The sequence below is a fragment of the Anabrus simplex genome, chromosome 6 (genome assembly GCF_040414725.1).
Source record: "Anabrus simplex isolate iqAnaSimp1 chromosome 6, ASM4041472v1, whole genome shotgun sequence".
Taxonomy (NCBI): Eukaryota; Metazoa; Arthropoda; class Insecta; order Orthoptera; family Tettigoniidae; genus Anabrus; species Anabrus simplex.
The window spans coordinates 139,345,208-139,361,499 of NC_090270.1; the positions used below are offsets into that span (position 1 = coordinate 139,345,208).

The following is a 16,292-nucleotide window of genomic DNA, read 5'->3' on the forward strand; positions in this document are numbered from 1 at the left end:
TTAACGATGGATGAGTCTAAAACGGATATAATTGTAAATCAGTTTGAAAAGTCATTTACTGGCCGTTCGTTTGATGAAAAGATTCAAATAGTTAAAGCCGGGAGACCTCAACCTTCCCTCGTAAATTTCTTCCTCTTCTTCTTCTTAATCTGCTTACCCTCCAGGGTTGGCTTTTCCCTCGGACTCAGTGAGGGATCCCTCCTCTACCTCCTCAAGGGCAGTGTACTGGAGCTTCAGACTCTGGGCCGGGGGATACAACTGGGGAGGATGACCAGTACCTCGCCTCACCTGCTATGCTGAACAGGGGCCTTGCGGGGGATGGGAAAATTGGAAGGGATAGACAAGGAAGAGGGAAGGAAGCGGCCGTGGCCTGAAGTTAGGTACCATCCCGGCATTTGCCTGGAGGAGAAGTGGGAAACCACGGAAAACCACTTCGAGGATGGCTGAGGTGGGAATCGAACCCACCTCTACTCAGTTGACCTCCCGAGGCTGAGTGGTCTCCGTTCCAGCCCTCGTACCACTTTTCAAATTTCGTGGCAGAGCCGGGAATCGAACCCGAGCCTCCGGGGGTGGCAGCTAATTACACTAACCACTACACCACAGAGACGGACCCTCGTAAATTTAAAAACAGAAAACAAGAATTGTGTACGCACGCTCAATCCAGAAACTTACAGTAAAACTGTTTGGCTCGAGTTCACCTACATGTAATTAGGGTGAGTAGAATTAAAATTTACTTAATACGTTGTGTTAACTGCATGGTTACTAGTTGCATGCCTCAGTGGAGATTCCAGGATACGCCACTGGTAAAATATCTAAGCCACATAAATAAAATAATGCACAAGTTTTTTAACACAGACTGCAGACCAAATTAAAACAATTCAATGCATGCCTCCGCTGAACGTGAAAAGACATAACTTCTTAAAAGTGGCCATATGACATAGTTATCTCAATGAGTTCCAGTAATGAAGATGGCTAATAAGAAGAAGGAGAAACAAAGTCACCAAGCTGGATTGTAGATTTGACTTTTCAAGTTCTCTGAAATAATTTAAGAAATGATTAGGTAAACAATTATTGACATAGCATCTGGGTAAGAACCCTAAATGCAGATCAATGACTGATTGACTGAGGGACTTTACCCAGCGCATCAAAACATTTTTTTCAAGAAATAATAAATAATGGCATGTGGCCTCCATAGAGGCGTGGTGCAGATCTTTTGAGTTGACCCCGTATAGGACACCTGTGTGTCTGTAAGGACAAGGCATTACCTAGAATGAGTTCTAATGATGAATATGGCACAAACACCCAGCCCCTGAGCCACAGGAATCAACTAATGAAAGTTAAAATCCCCAACCCAGCAAGAATTCAACCCGGGACCTCTGTAACCAATGGCCAGCATGCTAACCATTTAGTCATGAAGCCACACTTTTCAAGGAATGAAAAATGTATGAAGTGATCAAATATGAAGATTATGGAGGTCAGAAAGCAGGACCTTTACTATTCTATAAGGATAGTTATGAGCAAAAGGATTTTGGCAACATCTGGGTTCAACAAAGAAGTAGAGGAAAGTGTTCAGTAATTACACTACATCCAGCATTGTCTTCACCACCTCAGATTGATTCCAGAAAGAGAAGGATTTGCTTCACCTGCATAACAGTGTACATTCCTAGTGTACATGCATGGAAATGTAATTACACCAAACTAACAAGATCCCATAACCTTACAGACACAAGCTACAACCTAAACAATAGGGCCTTGCATTCAGTTAAGTTGTTGTTGAGTTTTCAGCCCAAAGGCTGGTTAGATAACCAACAGCTCCACCATCAGCTGTCATAGACAGCCTAGGTGCACTGGAGAGGCATACCAGGAAAATAAGCGTGTGAGGTGGTTTCCCATTGCTTTCCTCACTGAGTCAGAAGTTAAACTGATGCTATTATTAGGAGTTAGAATCACATCAGACTCCACATTGGATCCACAGACAGAAGAGGTTAGAAGTAAGGTTAAATACAGTATTTTGAAAGCGGCTTAAATATGTCTTCTAAAAACAGTTGGCAGCACTCATATATGGGCTACCAGCCTGGCATCCTACCTCTGGTGAAAACATTTTAAAAAATGGAGAGGATTCAGAATCGAGCACAATAACTGATTACTAGAAGAGGCTCACTTCCCTCAAAGCTGTTACGAAAGAAAGAGACCTCTGTTTCCTTCAAAGTCCTTCATTTGTACTGCCCAACTCCCTGCCTTTCATCATTCACCCTCTTTTCACACTGCTCAATGAGGCTTGGAAGTAATCTCTGACCCCGTCCCCTCTTTACCTTCTCAACTGCACATCTTGCAAGGTTTCACCATCATTCTGCTCAACTCAAGAATTGTCTTCCATCCACAATAAAGCTCCTATCCTGCCCAAAAAGGGAGAAGGGTGACAAATTGGCATTAAAATGAAAGACCCCTTAGGCCTCACAACCCTAATAATGTTGAGATCAGAAGATAACAAGAGTTGATCAAGAAAACTCGACAGGGAAGATGGAAGTGAGGAGGTTAGCAAAAGTAAGTGGAAGCAATGTTAGACTCAGCTAGCGGTCTTATAGTCACCAACCCATGCTCCCAAGTTGAGAGCACCTGTACTTTCCCCTTTTAGTTGCCTCTTACAATAGGAAGGGAATACCATGGATGTATTCTACTGCTGCCCTCCATAGGAGAACTTGCGTGAGTGTACGTGTGTGTAAATATACCTAGGTATGTTGTTGCTGTGGCTGCAAGAACCAGTATGTGGTGATGTTGGAGAAATACTGACCCGGACCACATGTACAGAGTGTATCAGAACTATAGCAACAAAAATCAGGGATGCTCTTTGTGTTATGTTAAGAACAATAGTGCAATCAGATTGGTGGAGAAAATTTTTCTTTCCGAGAAAATGAGGATACTTTGTTACTTCCAGGCACGCAATTCAAACTGACGAACTCACCATATTTGCTATGCTAAAGCAAAAACCACTGCCACGCTTCAGGAAAGAGAGGGGGGAGGGGGGAAGTGGAGTGTATGATGGAGACAGAGATAATGCTCTGTGCGTATGCACAAGTTTCCTCGTTCGACTCGCACACGATTGTTCTTGTCTAGAGGCAATATCCACAGTTCATTTATTAAACAGCCGTAACTGCACACACAGTACAAAAACACACCGTAATGAAGACACACTTGTCAGTCAAAATGCACTAGATCATTTCTGTTGGTCGCAGTAACCTGCTTGAAGATGCAATACTGCTGCCCCATGAATTGTGTATTCCTTCACTCATAACTTTCTAAATGGAATGAAATAATGAACAAAGGAAACAATACGCCCAATGGTTTGATTACAGTAGATGTTCAATATGCACCCCTCCTACTTCAATGCACAGTTTGAAACGGTGTAGTAGTGACCTTTGGACTCTGTTCAGGATGTGTGGTGTGTCGCAAACGACCTGGAAATCTAACTATATTCTTGGTACAAGTTCATCTTCTCTTTCTACGGGCTTCACAAAGTAAACAATTTCTGCAAAACAAACTGTACACTGCCTACTGGGGCTGGGAAGCAACTATGCGAAACAAATGAGAAACCTGTGCATTCGCACCGAGCATTACCTTTGTTTCCTACTTCCCCTCCCTTCCCTCCCCTCCCCTGATGCACAGCGACAGGCAGCAGCAGGCTCTCTGGCATAGCAAATAAGGTGAGTTCGTCAATTTGAACTGCTCGCCCGGAAGTAACAAAGTACCCTCATTTTCTCTAAAAGAAAAATGTTCTCTGCCAATCCAATTGCACCATCGTTCTTAACATAACACAAAGAGCATCCCTGATTTTTTTGTCGGTATAATTCTGATACACCCTGTATAATTTAGAATGAGAATTCTTTGTTATAAACCGAGCTTGACAGCTGCAGTCGCTTAAGTGCGGCCAGTATCCAGTATTCGGGAGATAGTAGGTTCGAATCCCACTATCGGCAGCCCTGAAGATGGTTTTCCGTGGTTTCCCATTTTTCACACCAGGCAAATGCTGGGGCTGTATCTTAATTAAGGCCACGGTCGCTTCCTTCCCACTCCCAGCCCTTCCCTGTCCCATCATCGCCATAAGACCTATCTGTGTCGATGCGACATAAAGCAACTAGCAAAAAAAAAAAAAAAAAAAAAAAGAAAACCTTGTTATAATTTGCACAATACTGAACTTTAGATGAGGTTCTAAGATGAAATATTTCCATAGCAGTTTTTACAACAATGGGGGGTTGTGCACGTGTGAGAAAATATGCGTGTAATGTGTGTGTGGTGCAATAATTTGAGTATAGGCAAGATATAAATAAGTGTAAATAATGTAAATAATGGAGACTGTGATTATCTGTGATACCCGTATTAGGATATAAGGTTTTATGTCATATTTAGGATAGCAATGCAATGCAGCACTGTAGCATATACGGGAACAGTTCCTTTTATACTGTTAACCATAAATATTTGTTTCTATTGAAATGTGTCGTCGTATTATAGTGTAACACTTCATTACTCCCAGGTTTTGCTCTCAAGCTGACTCTACTGTGACCCCAGGTGTTTCTCATAACAGTCTCTTTAAAATATAAGCTGTAGAGGGTAATTCATGTTTGATATCAGCAAGAGATGCATTACTACACATCATAAAACCAGAAAAATTAATAATAGGGCAGGAGGTAACATTGCTCACATCCAAAGCATTCCCTATGCTGTTTGTGACTACTGTATCTTGCTATACAAATAACAGTGCTGACAAATCTGATATACCCATCCTATTTGATTTGCCCCTTGTATTAGTGTTTTGTGATACCTTAAAAAAAAAAAAAAAAAATTTAAAAAGACAAACTGAAGACTGAGAATATTTGTTGGATCAGTTTGGAAGTTTGTCCTATTACCTTTCCTTTGAATGAACCCCATAAGTACCTTACCACTGCTTCCTTTTGCTACTTGCCTTTACCACTCAGCTACCTGTCACCACACCATGCAGGCACTTCTTCAATGGTCTGAAGAGACGGAAATCACTGGATGCCAAGTCAGGGCTATAGGGAGAATAAATCCAGTACCTACCACCAGAAGTGCAGAACAATTCACACGTGCGATGGCTACGTGTGATATGGCATTGCCGTGCAGCAATGTGGCGCCTGTTGAGAAAAGTCCAAGTCGTTTTCTGGTAACTGCTACCCGCAAATACTCCAGTGTGTCACAAAAACTAGTAGCATTCACTTTGACCATTGAAGAACTGCCTGGGTGGTAAGAGATTTAACAATGATACAGCCATTCAGCATGGTGTTAGGATGTGGCTTCAGGGACTGGATGCAGGTTTCTTTCCTGCCAGCATCAATGCCATCGTGTACCATTGGAACAAGTGCTTGGACAAGAATGGTGACTATGCTGGATAGTAATGTGTATCTCTGCCATGCTACTGTGTATCATTATATCTACCCTTAAAATACAGTTTCTCCTGTGAGCTCTTGTTACCTTATTTTTTGAAGTGCCTTTGTATAAAAAACAAGGAGCTTTGTTAGATTTGGTGTGTCAATATTGCAGCAGAGCTTGTGATTCTAAAATTGGTCTCTTCAGCTATGTAAGAACACATAATCAATAACACTGATGCACTCAGAAGAAAATACTGTTGTACTCAGAATCAGGTTTATACGTTTGATGATGATCATGTTGATGAAATATTAATTACAGCTGACAGAAACTATTTTTGGAAGGTACTTTCCATAAACTTGACTAAAGAATATTAGTAAAGAGGTGGGGAATGGAAAAGAAAAATAACTTCAGGTTACTCACAGGATCAGTTTCTATTTCTTCAACTACATCATCATCATCTTCATCATCACTATCATTCTCCTCGTCTTCTTCTTCTTCATCATCATATTTATCCAGCCAAAGAGGTTCTGGTTTGATAGTGGCAGGTTCATCCATGTTCTACCAGCCTGTGTATGGGCACACATGGCTCATCAAAACTGGAAGGACATCCTCAGGGCTACAGTAAAATGAAATCAATTATCATATAGTGATCTAGAGAAGTACAAAATATCTACCTAACACAAGCATTTTGTGAGTGATGTGACATTCAATAAAGAAGTTACGTGGATTCTCTTGACTGCATATAGCACTATCAAAATTTACCAAACACTGACAAATGAAAAGGAAATAATTAACTAATTCAAGTATCTTACTTTCAAAAAAATAAAGAGAGAGAGAGAAAGAGAGATCCAAAGTACAGAGGTGGATCTAGGAATCCATAAAGAGAGGGGCTAATTTAAAAACATACCATACCACAAACCAAAAACTAGTAATTAGGAGATTTTACTTCCGTACTGGTGAAATTTCCCACGTTTATTTTAAGGAAATTGTTACAGTGTAGTAAACGCTAGTTAAGGTAATGTATTGTTATTTATTTCACCACAAAATTCCATTAAATAATGTTTAAAGTACTACATAAACTTAACTAACATTTATGTATTAGCAGTTCACATCAATCAAGATTTAACTTAGACATATCCAGCCTTTGTGGTTTTGACTTAAGAGACCTTCAACATTTATTCCCCTTTCCTTATGGATATATGCTAATGCAAGGCCATTAATCCAGTTCTTTCCCATTGTACTCGTAGGTTTTTAGCTTATGTAGGGCCGAAAATCTTCTCTCTGAAGAGACTGTCATGACTGGCAGGGTGGCAAATATTTGTAGCAGTAGTCTGATACTGGGGGAAAAAGGCTTCATTGCATAGAGGTAATATATGCAAAAATGTTTGGCCTTCTACTTTCTTCTGGATGAGACATCCAATTATCTCTTCATACTGATATTTCTACTCTTAATTCAGCACTTGTTGCTGCGCAATCTGCTTCATACATCTCTGCTGCTTTAATAATTTTGTCTACTGAAAACTTAGAAATTTTTAATTAATGGGAATAACCCCTTCTAAATGGGTCACTTTGTTAACATTATCACAAAGGCTTATTAAGGGGTCAACAAGTCAAGAATAACCTTTCTGAAGTATTCCTCAAGATTCTTAGCTGACACATTCACTCTTTGAGTTTGCCTGCCACAAATACGAGGGGGATGGATTTCTTCACCCACTGAAGCAGCCATGTCACTTGCTACAATAAAAATGCCTTTACACTTTTCATTGGTAATTTTTCTCATTTTATTCAACCTTCCTATTACAGTGCCAATGTAAGACAATGCAGAAAATAAATATTGTTTAGGATCTTGCAAGAACTTGCTTAGTTTCACAGTGTGAGCCAAAGAGAGAACAGCTGTTTCCAAACCAGTGATAAATTCACTTCTTCTTAAAGCCAGGCAACATCTTTACTTAAGTCTCACTATATGGATTTTCTTCTATTTGTTCAAGAAGCCTTACATGTAACATTAGTTCTGAAATACAATGAAACTATTATGTCTTTCTACCCAGTGAGTAGGAAAAAGGCTTTTAACTTGGTCTTCTTTTTTTTTTGACTTGCTGATATCAGGTTCACTAATAACATTCTTTGAAGAGCAGACATTCTTTTCACAGAAGCAGAGACAAATGTTGTCACTGATGAGATAATCCCCAACATATTATCAATTTGTTTAATATCACAACTGTTTGTAATACAAGAGTTCCGTTGATGGCAGAAGCAGTGTGTGTAAAATTCTAGAGGTTTCTCATTTAAAATCAGTGCTTGGATTCCAATGAATTTATCTGACACATTTAATCCAATATCAAACCCCTGGGCCAGGAAATCTTGAAAATTTAATAAAATTGTTTAAACTTTTAAGAGCAACTAGAGTGGGGAAGGGGTCTAAAGCACCCTTACCCCCTCCCTGGATCCACCTCTGCCACAGTATACACAGGATTAACTGTTTACTCTTAACTGGCTAGACTCTTGTTTATCCAATATAAGGTACATAGTTAACTTTAGAAATATTTATCTTATGTGGTTTTTGAAAGGCAAGCCTACCATCCTCAGTCCAGTGTAAGGAACCTAGGCTCTGCCTAGTACAAACCAGGACAAAGGGTGAATGAAACAGGAGCAATAGCTCTCTAAACAAATCTTGATCCAGCTGGCACAACTACTTCAATGTTTGGCAGTAAGAATCAGCACTAATGATTGCATGCATGCAACTGCATGAAATATATAAACAACTCCTTCACAGAAGGTGGATGGATCAGATTTGGAAGGACATTAGAGAAGCTGGATTGGATGTGGCAGAAATAATGGAGCAGGAAAAGTAGAAGGACAGAAAGGAGTGGAGGAGGCTTGTTAACCATTCCCGGGCAACTGGAGTGGGACATTGATGATGATGATTGTGAAGGATAGTTAAATATGAGCAGCAGAACATGAGAATGTTACAATTTTAGCAACAGGTACATGTCAAGTTCTGTCAAACATTAAGAAAACCTGCTAGCGAAACATTTCAGATGATAAAGCAAGTGTACGGTGACAACGTCCTGGGGAGGGGGAACCTGTAACAAGACAGGTCAATAGGCAAAGTAAGGCTTGAACTGATTTTTGATTAATTCAGAATTGTGCCTTTAGGGTTCATCCCAAAATGAGCAAGTGTAAACAACAAGAGCTAAAAGGAGATCATTCACCATCTGTATGACTGAATTTGAATTTGTCCTGAGCTGTAGCATAGGAAGAACAGGTTGTTGCTGTTATACAACTCCCCTTTGCATTACTCTATGCTTGTCCACAAAGAAATGCCACGGCAAGAGGTCACCATTTTGCCACAACCTCCAAAGCTACATGGGCATAGATTTCATTCTGCCAAGGAGATCATTACTGCCACAAGAACAGCTGTACAGGATCTTTCTGCCAATATCTTTCAGCAGTGATTCCAACAGCTATACCAACCTAAGCACCAGTCTATGAACTTATTGAGTGTGGTAGTACATATGGAGAAAATGGAATGTGTCTCAATCTTCAAAAGAAAGAATATCTGGAAAGTGGTCCTCAAGTCAGTGGTACCATTTACTGCCAGGATGTGAAGGAAACCACCAAGTTTAAATACTTTGGATCCTTGACAACGTCCTCAAATGATACCAGTCTGGATATCTGGATGAGAGTTGTTTGCATATTCACAAAAATTAAGTTTCTAATTATTACTTTTAAATCTTTAATTGTTTTCTATTCCCTACATTTGGGGTTAAATTGATGTCACAGTATCTTTCCATTTGTTGTTCTCTCTTGTTGTAACTTTATTCTTTCAATTTATATACTATTTTGCCTATATATTGTCTTGTGTCTGCACTTCAGTGTAGCATTTAACATACAGATCAGCCTTTTCACATGAAAACTGTTCCGTTTTCAAGCTTTCTATTCTTTCAATTTTATTGGTCGATAGTCCTGTGTACTGTGACGTTTCTCATTTTGACATTATATAGTTATTTTGCCTTTTCTCTGTTTTCTAGTTCAATCTTTATTAGTTGTTGATAATCACTGTAACCTTATTATATTTCTTATATTTAAGTGTATTGATGTACTATTTTCAATTCATAATTCTTTACCCTAACCTGCAAAATCTCAGTTACTGCTTTAGCTCTGTCCATTACTCTGGGTATAAAATGGGCACTCTACTCTCTTCAGTTGTCACTCGTCTGCAAGTACCTGGCCTCGCCAGTACCCTACATCACTTGTCATTTACACGCTGGCTGTGCCAGCCTACGTCACTCGCCATCTACATGCTGGCCATGCAAACCTGCGTCTCTGCTCTTCAAGTAGCTGGTCACACTGAAGCTCTACATCGTTCACGGCTGACACGCGGGCCATGTTGGCATTCTCCATCTGATAACATTAAGCTGGCCTGGGCTAGAACTCTGCTCGCTGTCCAGCTGTACAAGTCTACAATGTAAACAACGACTGCAACTTTCTCCTCTCCAAGGCCGCGCTAGCTGCCTCCTGGACACAAACATGCAGCAATCTGGTGACTCACAAGATACTCTTATGACAAGTCAGCCGTAACCTTGTGTTGCAAGTGGTTTTATAGTCCCACTCCTTTTCTTTAATGGCTGATTGAAGTTATACATTGCTTTTAACTCCGCCGGGAGCAGACATTTAACTTCTACTATTTGCAAGATCTTTGGTTTCCTATGGACTACTACTTGAAAATTTTGACCGCACTTTTGTGTGGTTTTCCTTTAATTTGTCCAACATCATGCTGTAAATGAAAATGCAATGGCATATGGCTTTTAGTGCCGGGAGTGTCCGAGGACAAGTTCGGCTCGCCAGATGCAGGTCTTTTGAGTTGACTCCCGTAGGCGACCTGCGCGTCGTGATGAGGATGAAATGATGATGAAAACAACACATATACCCAGACCCTGTGCCAGCAGAATTAACCAATTATGGTTAAAATTCCCGACCCTGCCGGGAATCGAACCCGGGACCCCTGTGACCAAAGGCCAGCACGCTCGCTAACCATTTAGTCATGGAGCCAGACAACATCATGCTGTATGTTAAAGGAAGAGAATGAAGATAGGAAACCAAATTCTATAAACTAATTTTTTCCCCCACCAATATTGTGATATCTAAAGTACAAATATTGTTCTTTTCTTGCAACAACTAGTGCTACAGTAATCAATTCAAGAATAGTGCATCTATTTAATCTGTTTGATCAATCACTGTGTCTTGTAAAAAAATTTCACTTCAGGTACCTCAAGTAAAATTTTGGATTATGAGTCTTTGACTTTTCTTTTTTCCCTGTATCAATATTTATACATTTGTACTTCAAATCTATTTAATCAATAATTGTCTGTGAGATTCGTTCACTTCAAGTATTTTGAATTTCAGTGAACTTTTCATCTTTCTATCTTTTCAATAATAAATTGTGTATATTTTATCATCCGTCTAGTCATGAAGTTAATCTTTGCTAATTAACTGTGAATGTTTTTATTTTTCCAATGGTTAAATTAGAGAATATTTGTAGTAAAACTATTTATCAATAGAGCATTCAAACAAAAGTAATGATCTGTTGGGTTTCTTTCCTTCTCATTTTCCTCTATGCTTCCATTTGTTCATCTGCCAACCATTCCAACCCATCTCTTGGTAAGCCCTTACCTTTGCCACGCCTATCCCATCTTCCGGAAACAGATAACTCCAATCCCTGGAATTTAGGAAACAGATAACTCCAATCCCTGGAATTTATCACAGTTTACCCAAGAGTCAATGCAGCATGGTTTGAATGGAGACAAATCACTGGTGTTCTCTATGACAAGAAGATGCCTGAACAGCTGAAGGTCAAAATTTGTACGACAACGGAGCGCCAAGTAGCTTTTAACAGGACAGAATGCAGACCTTTGATTAGGAAACAGGAACATGCCCTTCACACCATGAAGATGAAAATGCTGTGGTGGTCCCTTGGATTGGCCCGCTATGACCATGCGATAAATGACAGCATACATCAAAGACTTGATATACAACCAATTGTGGAGAAAGTGAGGGAGGTCCAACTCCGGTGGTATGGCCATATCATTAGAAAAGCAGACAATAACTATTGTAACTATTATCCACCAAATACCCCAAATAGGGATCATTCTTGAAGTGCTGCTCTACAGCAACAGGAAATCAGTTGTGAAGAACAAAATAATATTGGAATCTATAAATTATAGGGAAAATATCCCTGACTTATAGGATGTCTCTATACAATTTACAGATTTTTAAAAACAGAGATATGAAGAAACTTTGAAAAATCTGTGTTCATACTACAACTAACACTGCACAACTAATATGTTTTAAACAACTGAACAATCACTTCATGCACAGGCTTAAACAAGTTCTGGACAATAACAGAGAGAACAAATTGGCACTGCCACCCTACGAACTGCTTCCAAATTTATGCAGCAAAAGAATCCCCAGATTGTGATCACAGCAGTTAATGGATTAAGAGTCTGAAATTAAAATGCTCAAAGGCATTTTTTAATAGCCTAAAGTAAAGAATTCAAACCAATTTGTTTTTTTGCAAACAAAATATTCAGTTTTTAATCTCCAATTTTTCAGTGTCCAGCTGGACAGCTGTTGCACATTCTTGTTTATAAATGAAAAGTAATTAATTTTTAATAGTACATGGTGACTGCTAAAACAAATTATTAATCATTTTGAATTTCCTTGAGAGTACAGTAGTTAAAGATATTGGAAGATGTAATGAGAGAAGAAGTTTACGAAGAGAGAAACAGATGGAGGCATATCATTTAAACAAATCCTACATGGCCCACTGGAAGGATCCACAGATGATACAGATGATGATGATGATGATGGTGGTGATGATGTTGAAGATGATGATGGTTGCATTTGTAAAATCCTAACTTGAGGCAGCCAATTACCAAAAGGCTGATCCCTGACCAAGAAGCATGAAAATAAAGGCTCTCAAGAGAACCTCTAGCCCAAGGAAAACTTAACAGATGTAGTACAGATTCAGAGAATTTCAGGAAAAATCCAACATACGTGAGCACCTTTTTCCTAGAATACTCATTTCAGTTCTTTTTGGTTTCACTATCTAAATATTTATTTTTGCAACAAATAAATGAAGAAATGAAGCAGTTAGTCTAAAATCAATTTTTGGTCATTGCAAGTCTCACCATCATATCAATTTGAATTACAGTTAATTTGTTGATAGTAACAGTTTGATCATGATCTTGCATGTTACTTATTCTAACATTAAAACACACTTATATGTTTTATGAAAACATATTATAAAATACATAAATTACCAGAAAATTACAATAATATATATTATAATAAATATTTGAGTTAAGTGTTGTAGTTTATTGGAGTGTGCAGATGAAATGATTTTAAATGATTTTATGCAGCAATGTACTTATGTAGTTAGAAGTTACCAGATAAAATTTGCGGCATAATAATCTTTATACATTTATTTCTGTACGTGATTTATGTATGTATTACTGAATATAATTTACACTAAAATCTTATAAATCTATTTAATTGTGTCAGAAACATAACGTATAATGTCAAAGATATTAAAAGAAAACATATAATACGTTCAAACATTGGTACTCCAAGCATATTATCATTTCTGGTAACAAGGTAATATCACATCACATGGGCCTACCCTACACAAATGAAATTTAAATGTAGTGTGACCAGTATCTAGCCAATTCACATGCTTCCTTGGTGCCATGAAGAAATTATTCTTTACAAAATTATGTCAAAGGCGACATTTGTTATTTATGAAGAAAATAAGAAAAATATTTTTGAAAAATTAATTTGTGACTGACAGACTTGAAAAATAAAATAATAAAATGAGTCAAAACATGAGTGCCTCTTTTACAATTCGTAACTTGCAAATTAATGAAATTCAACAATTAGAACAAACTTCAGTATTAAATGAAAAATATGATATTCAGAAGCATATTTTTTAATTTTGATAATCAATTTTAATAAATGCATATAAATATTTTCTCACTGTCCAGCCACAAGAAGACTTTTTTTTAAATATGTCAAACTTTTAAACATTTTAAACGTGCATCATAAACGGGGTTATCACCCACTTGACTGCTAATGAATTGACCTTTCCATTTAACCTATCGTGTTGTAAAAGGTATTGTATAAAAATTGTCTGAAAAGCTCTTATTCCATAAAATCTATTTGTGAGCCAAAAATATGGTTTTTCTATTTGCTCATATTCAGCCAGGATCATATAGAGTATGTTTATTACAGCTTAATGCATGACCAATTTTGGTGAATATCATCCAAGTATATGCTCCAACATGTGATGCGTCAGATGTTAGGAATGAACTCGATGAATGAAGCTGTACGCATAAACCGTCTTCGGTGGTGGGGTCATTTGAGACGAATGGAGGAGGATAGGTTACCTAGGAGAATAATGGACTCTGTTATAGAGGGTAAGAGAAGTAGAGGGAGACCAAGACGACGATGGTTAGACTCAGCTTCTAACGATTTAAAGATAGAGGTATAGAGCAAAATGAGGCAACAGCACTAGTTGCAAACAGAGGATTGTGGCGAGATTTAGTAAATTCATAGAAGCTTGTAGACCGAACTCTGAAAGGCATACCGGTCTATAATGATGTATGATGTACAGTATGTATGTTTATTATTGGCTTTACGTCCCACTACTTTTATGGTTTTGAGACACCGGGGTGCCGGAATTTTATTCTGCAGGAGTTCTTTTACGTGCTGGTAAATCTACCGACATGGGGCTGACGTATACAAGCACCTTCAAATACCACCGGACTGAGTCAGGATTGAGCCTGCCGAATTGGGGCCAGAAGGGCAGCACCTCAACCTTCTGAGCCACTCAACCCGGCTGTTTATATTTCATCACTAAGCACGTTTACGAATGTGGATTAGGTAAGATCTACCATCTGAATTGGATTTCCGAATCATCGGACATGACCTGATTTAACCAACCTTAATTGTTACTTATTGTTGTTGTTGTTGTTATTTGTTTGTTTTTCATAATGGAAAGATTGTCCAGCCAATCCCGCAGTGTAGGAGTAGTGTGTCTGCCTCTTACCCGGAGGCCTGGATCGATTCCCGGCCAAGTCAGGGATTTTTACCTGCACCTGAGGGCTGGTCCGAGGTCCACTCAGCCTACGTAATTAAAATTGAGGAGCTATCTGATGGTGAGATGGCGGCCCCGGTCTAGAAAGCCAGGAATAACGGCCGAGAGGATCCGTTGTGCTGACCACACGACACCTCGTAATCTTCAGGCCTTAGGGCTGAGCAGCGGTCGCTTGGTAGACCATGGCCCATCGGGGCTGTTGCGCCATGGGGTTTGGTTTTTTTGGTTTGGTTTGGAAGATTGTCCTACTAGCGTCTAGCATTTATCTCATAAGTAGTTGAAAGACCAGGAATTGGAAATAATTTTAACAAGACGGGATAATTAATCACGCCTCTTAAAGAGTATGGCCCAAATTCGCAGGTTTCCAGAAGACGATTCTGTCCAAATACATGTGGCGTCCATGACCTCCCTGTGGACATTTAAAGGGCAAATCGAGCGAGTTTGATCGTGCGGTTAGAGCCGCGCAACTGTGAGCTTGCATCCGAGAAATAGTGGGTTCGAACCCACTGTCGACAGCCCTGTAGATGGTTTTCTGTGGTTTCCCATTTTCACACCATGTAAATGCCGGGGCTATACTTTATTAAGGCCACGGCCGGCTTCCTTCCCACTCCGAGGCCTTTCATATCCCATCGTCGCTATAAGACCTATCTGTGTCGCCGCGACGTAAAGCAAATTGTAAAATAATAATAATAATAATAATAATAATAATAATAATAATAATAATAATAATAATAATAATAATAATTAAAGGGAAAAGTTTATGTTAACAAGCCAAAATAGATGGACAAACTGAAATAAAACATCAGGCTAGGAATTATTGCTGTCGACGTCACAATACTACATATCCCATTACCAATATGGAATACCGGGCAAGAATGTGACAATTAGCACTGACGATGGGCATTTCGAGCATCTTCCATGACATGCTTCTATTTGTCAAATTCAAGATACTTTTTTTTTTTTTTGCATTAAACGTGACCTTTTAATCATTGTCGACCTAGAGGCTGGTTGGATCCTCAAATAGCACCACCAAAGGTTATGCGGTTATAAGGAAACCGCAAAAACCAATGGCAGCACCAAAATGAGGCATACTAGGCAAGACGAGGAGTGAGGTAGTTTGCCATTGCTTTCCTCACTGGGTCAGAAAGTCCTATTGCAGCACGACTGACCCTATGAGCAACACCTTTCATAACACTCAGATACACTAGTCGAGCTCTGAATGTCATTACTTAGCACCACCCATACTCCAGCAGCTTCCATATTGTCACAGCCATGGATGAGACTGGGACTTCGGTGGAAGCTACACTTTACTCTGGCCTGTGCCAAGATATGGATACAAAAGTACTGTATCCATCAAGAAATGGCAGCAGGCAATTTTAATCATTATTTAATTAAAAGTAAGACTTTAGTCCCGGGTGGATAACTCTTAAGTCAAGCCAAAGGGAGATACGGTGCACCAAGAGGAAAGCTTCGTACACGACCACCACCAACGACGACGACGACGTTTCAGCGGCTTCTGGAGAGCTTGGACACTTGCAGAATGGACACGCACCGTGTTTAACGATGACCTGTTTACGTTGTTAAACTACTGATAAGATAACAAAGAGCAATCAAATAAAAAACGCGTCACCCCCATAAACGTATAGTAGAACATTTCGTGCCTCAAAAGTAATCACCAGAACTGTTCAGTCATTACTCCCACTGGGCAAGGCTGAACTCAAGGTGGGGGTAGCCCCCCCCCCCAAAAAAGAACCGA

General features: G+C 39.2%; 1 protein-coding gene across 1 annotated transcript in view; it reads right to left on the reverse strand.

Moving 5' to 3' along the window:
- LOC136875565 (zinc finger protein 358) overlaps nt 1–16,292 on the reverse strand; it is a 64,760-nt gene that overhangs the window by 31,954 nt on the left and 16,514 nt on the right. The window contains exon 2 of the mRNA XM_067149112.2: nt 5,803–5,998. Within this exon, the coding sequence (XP_067005213.2) occupies nt 5,803–5,937 (135 nt within the window). The 5' untranslated portion in view covers nt 5,938–5,998. The remainder of the gene's footprint in view (nt 1–5,802; nt 5,999–16,292) is intronic.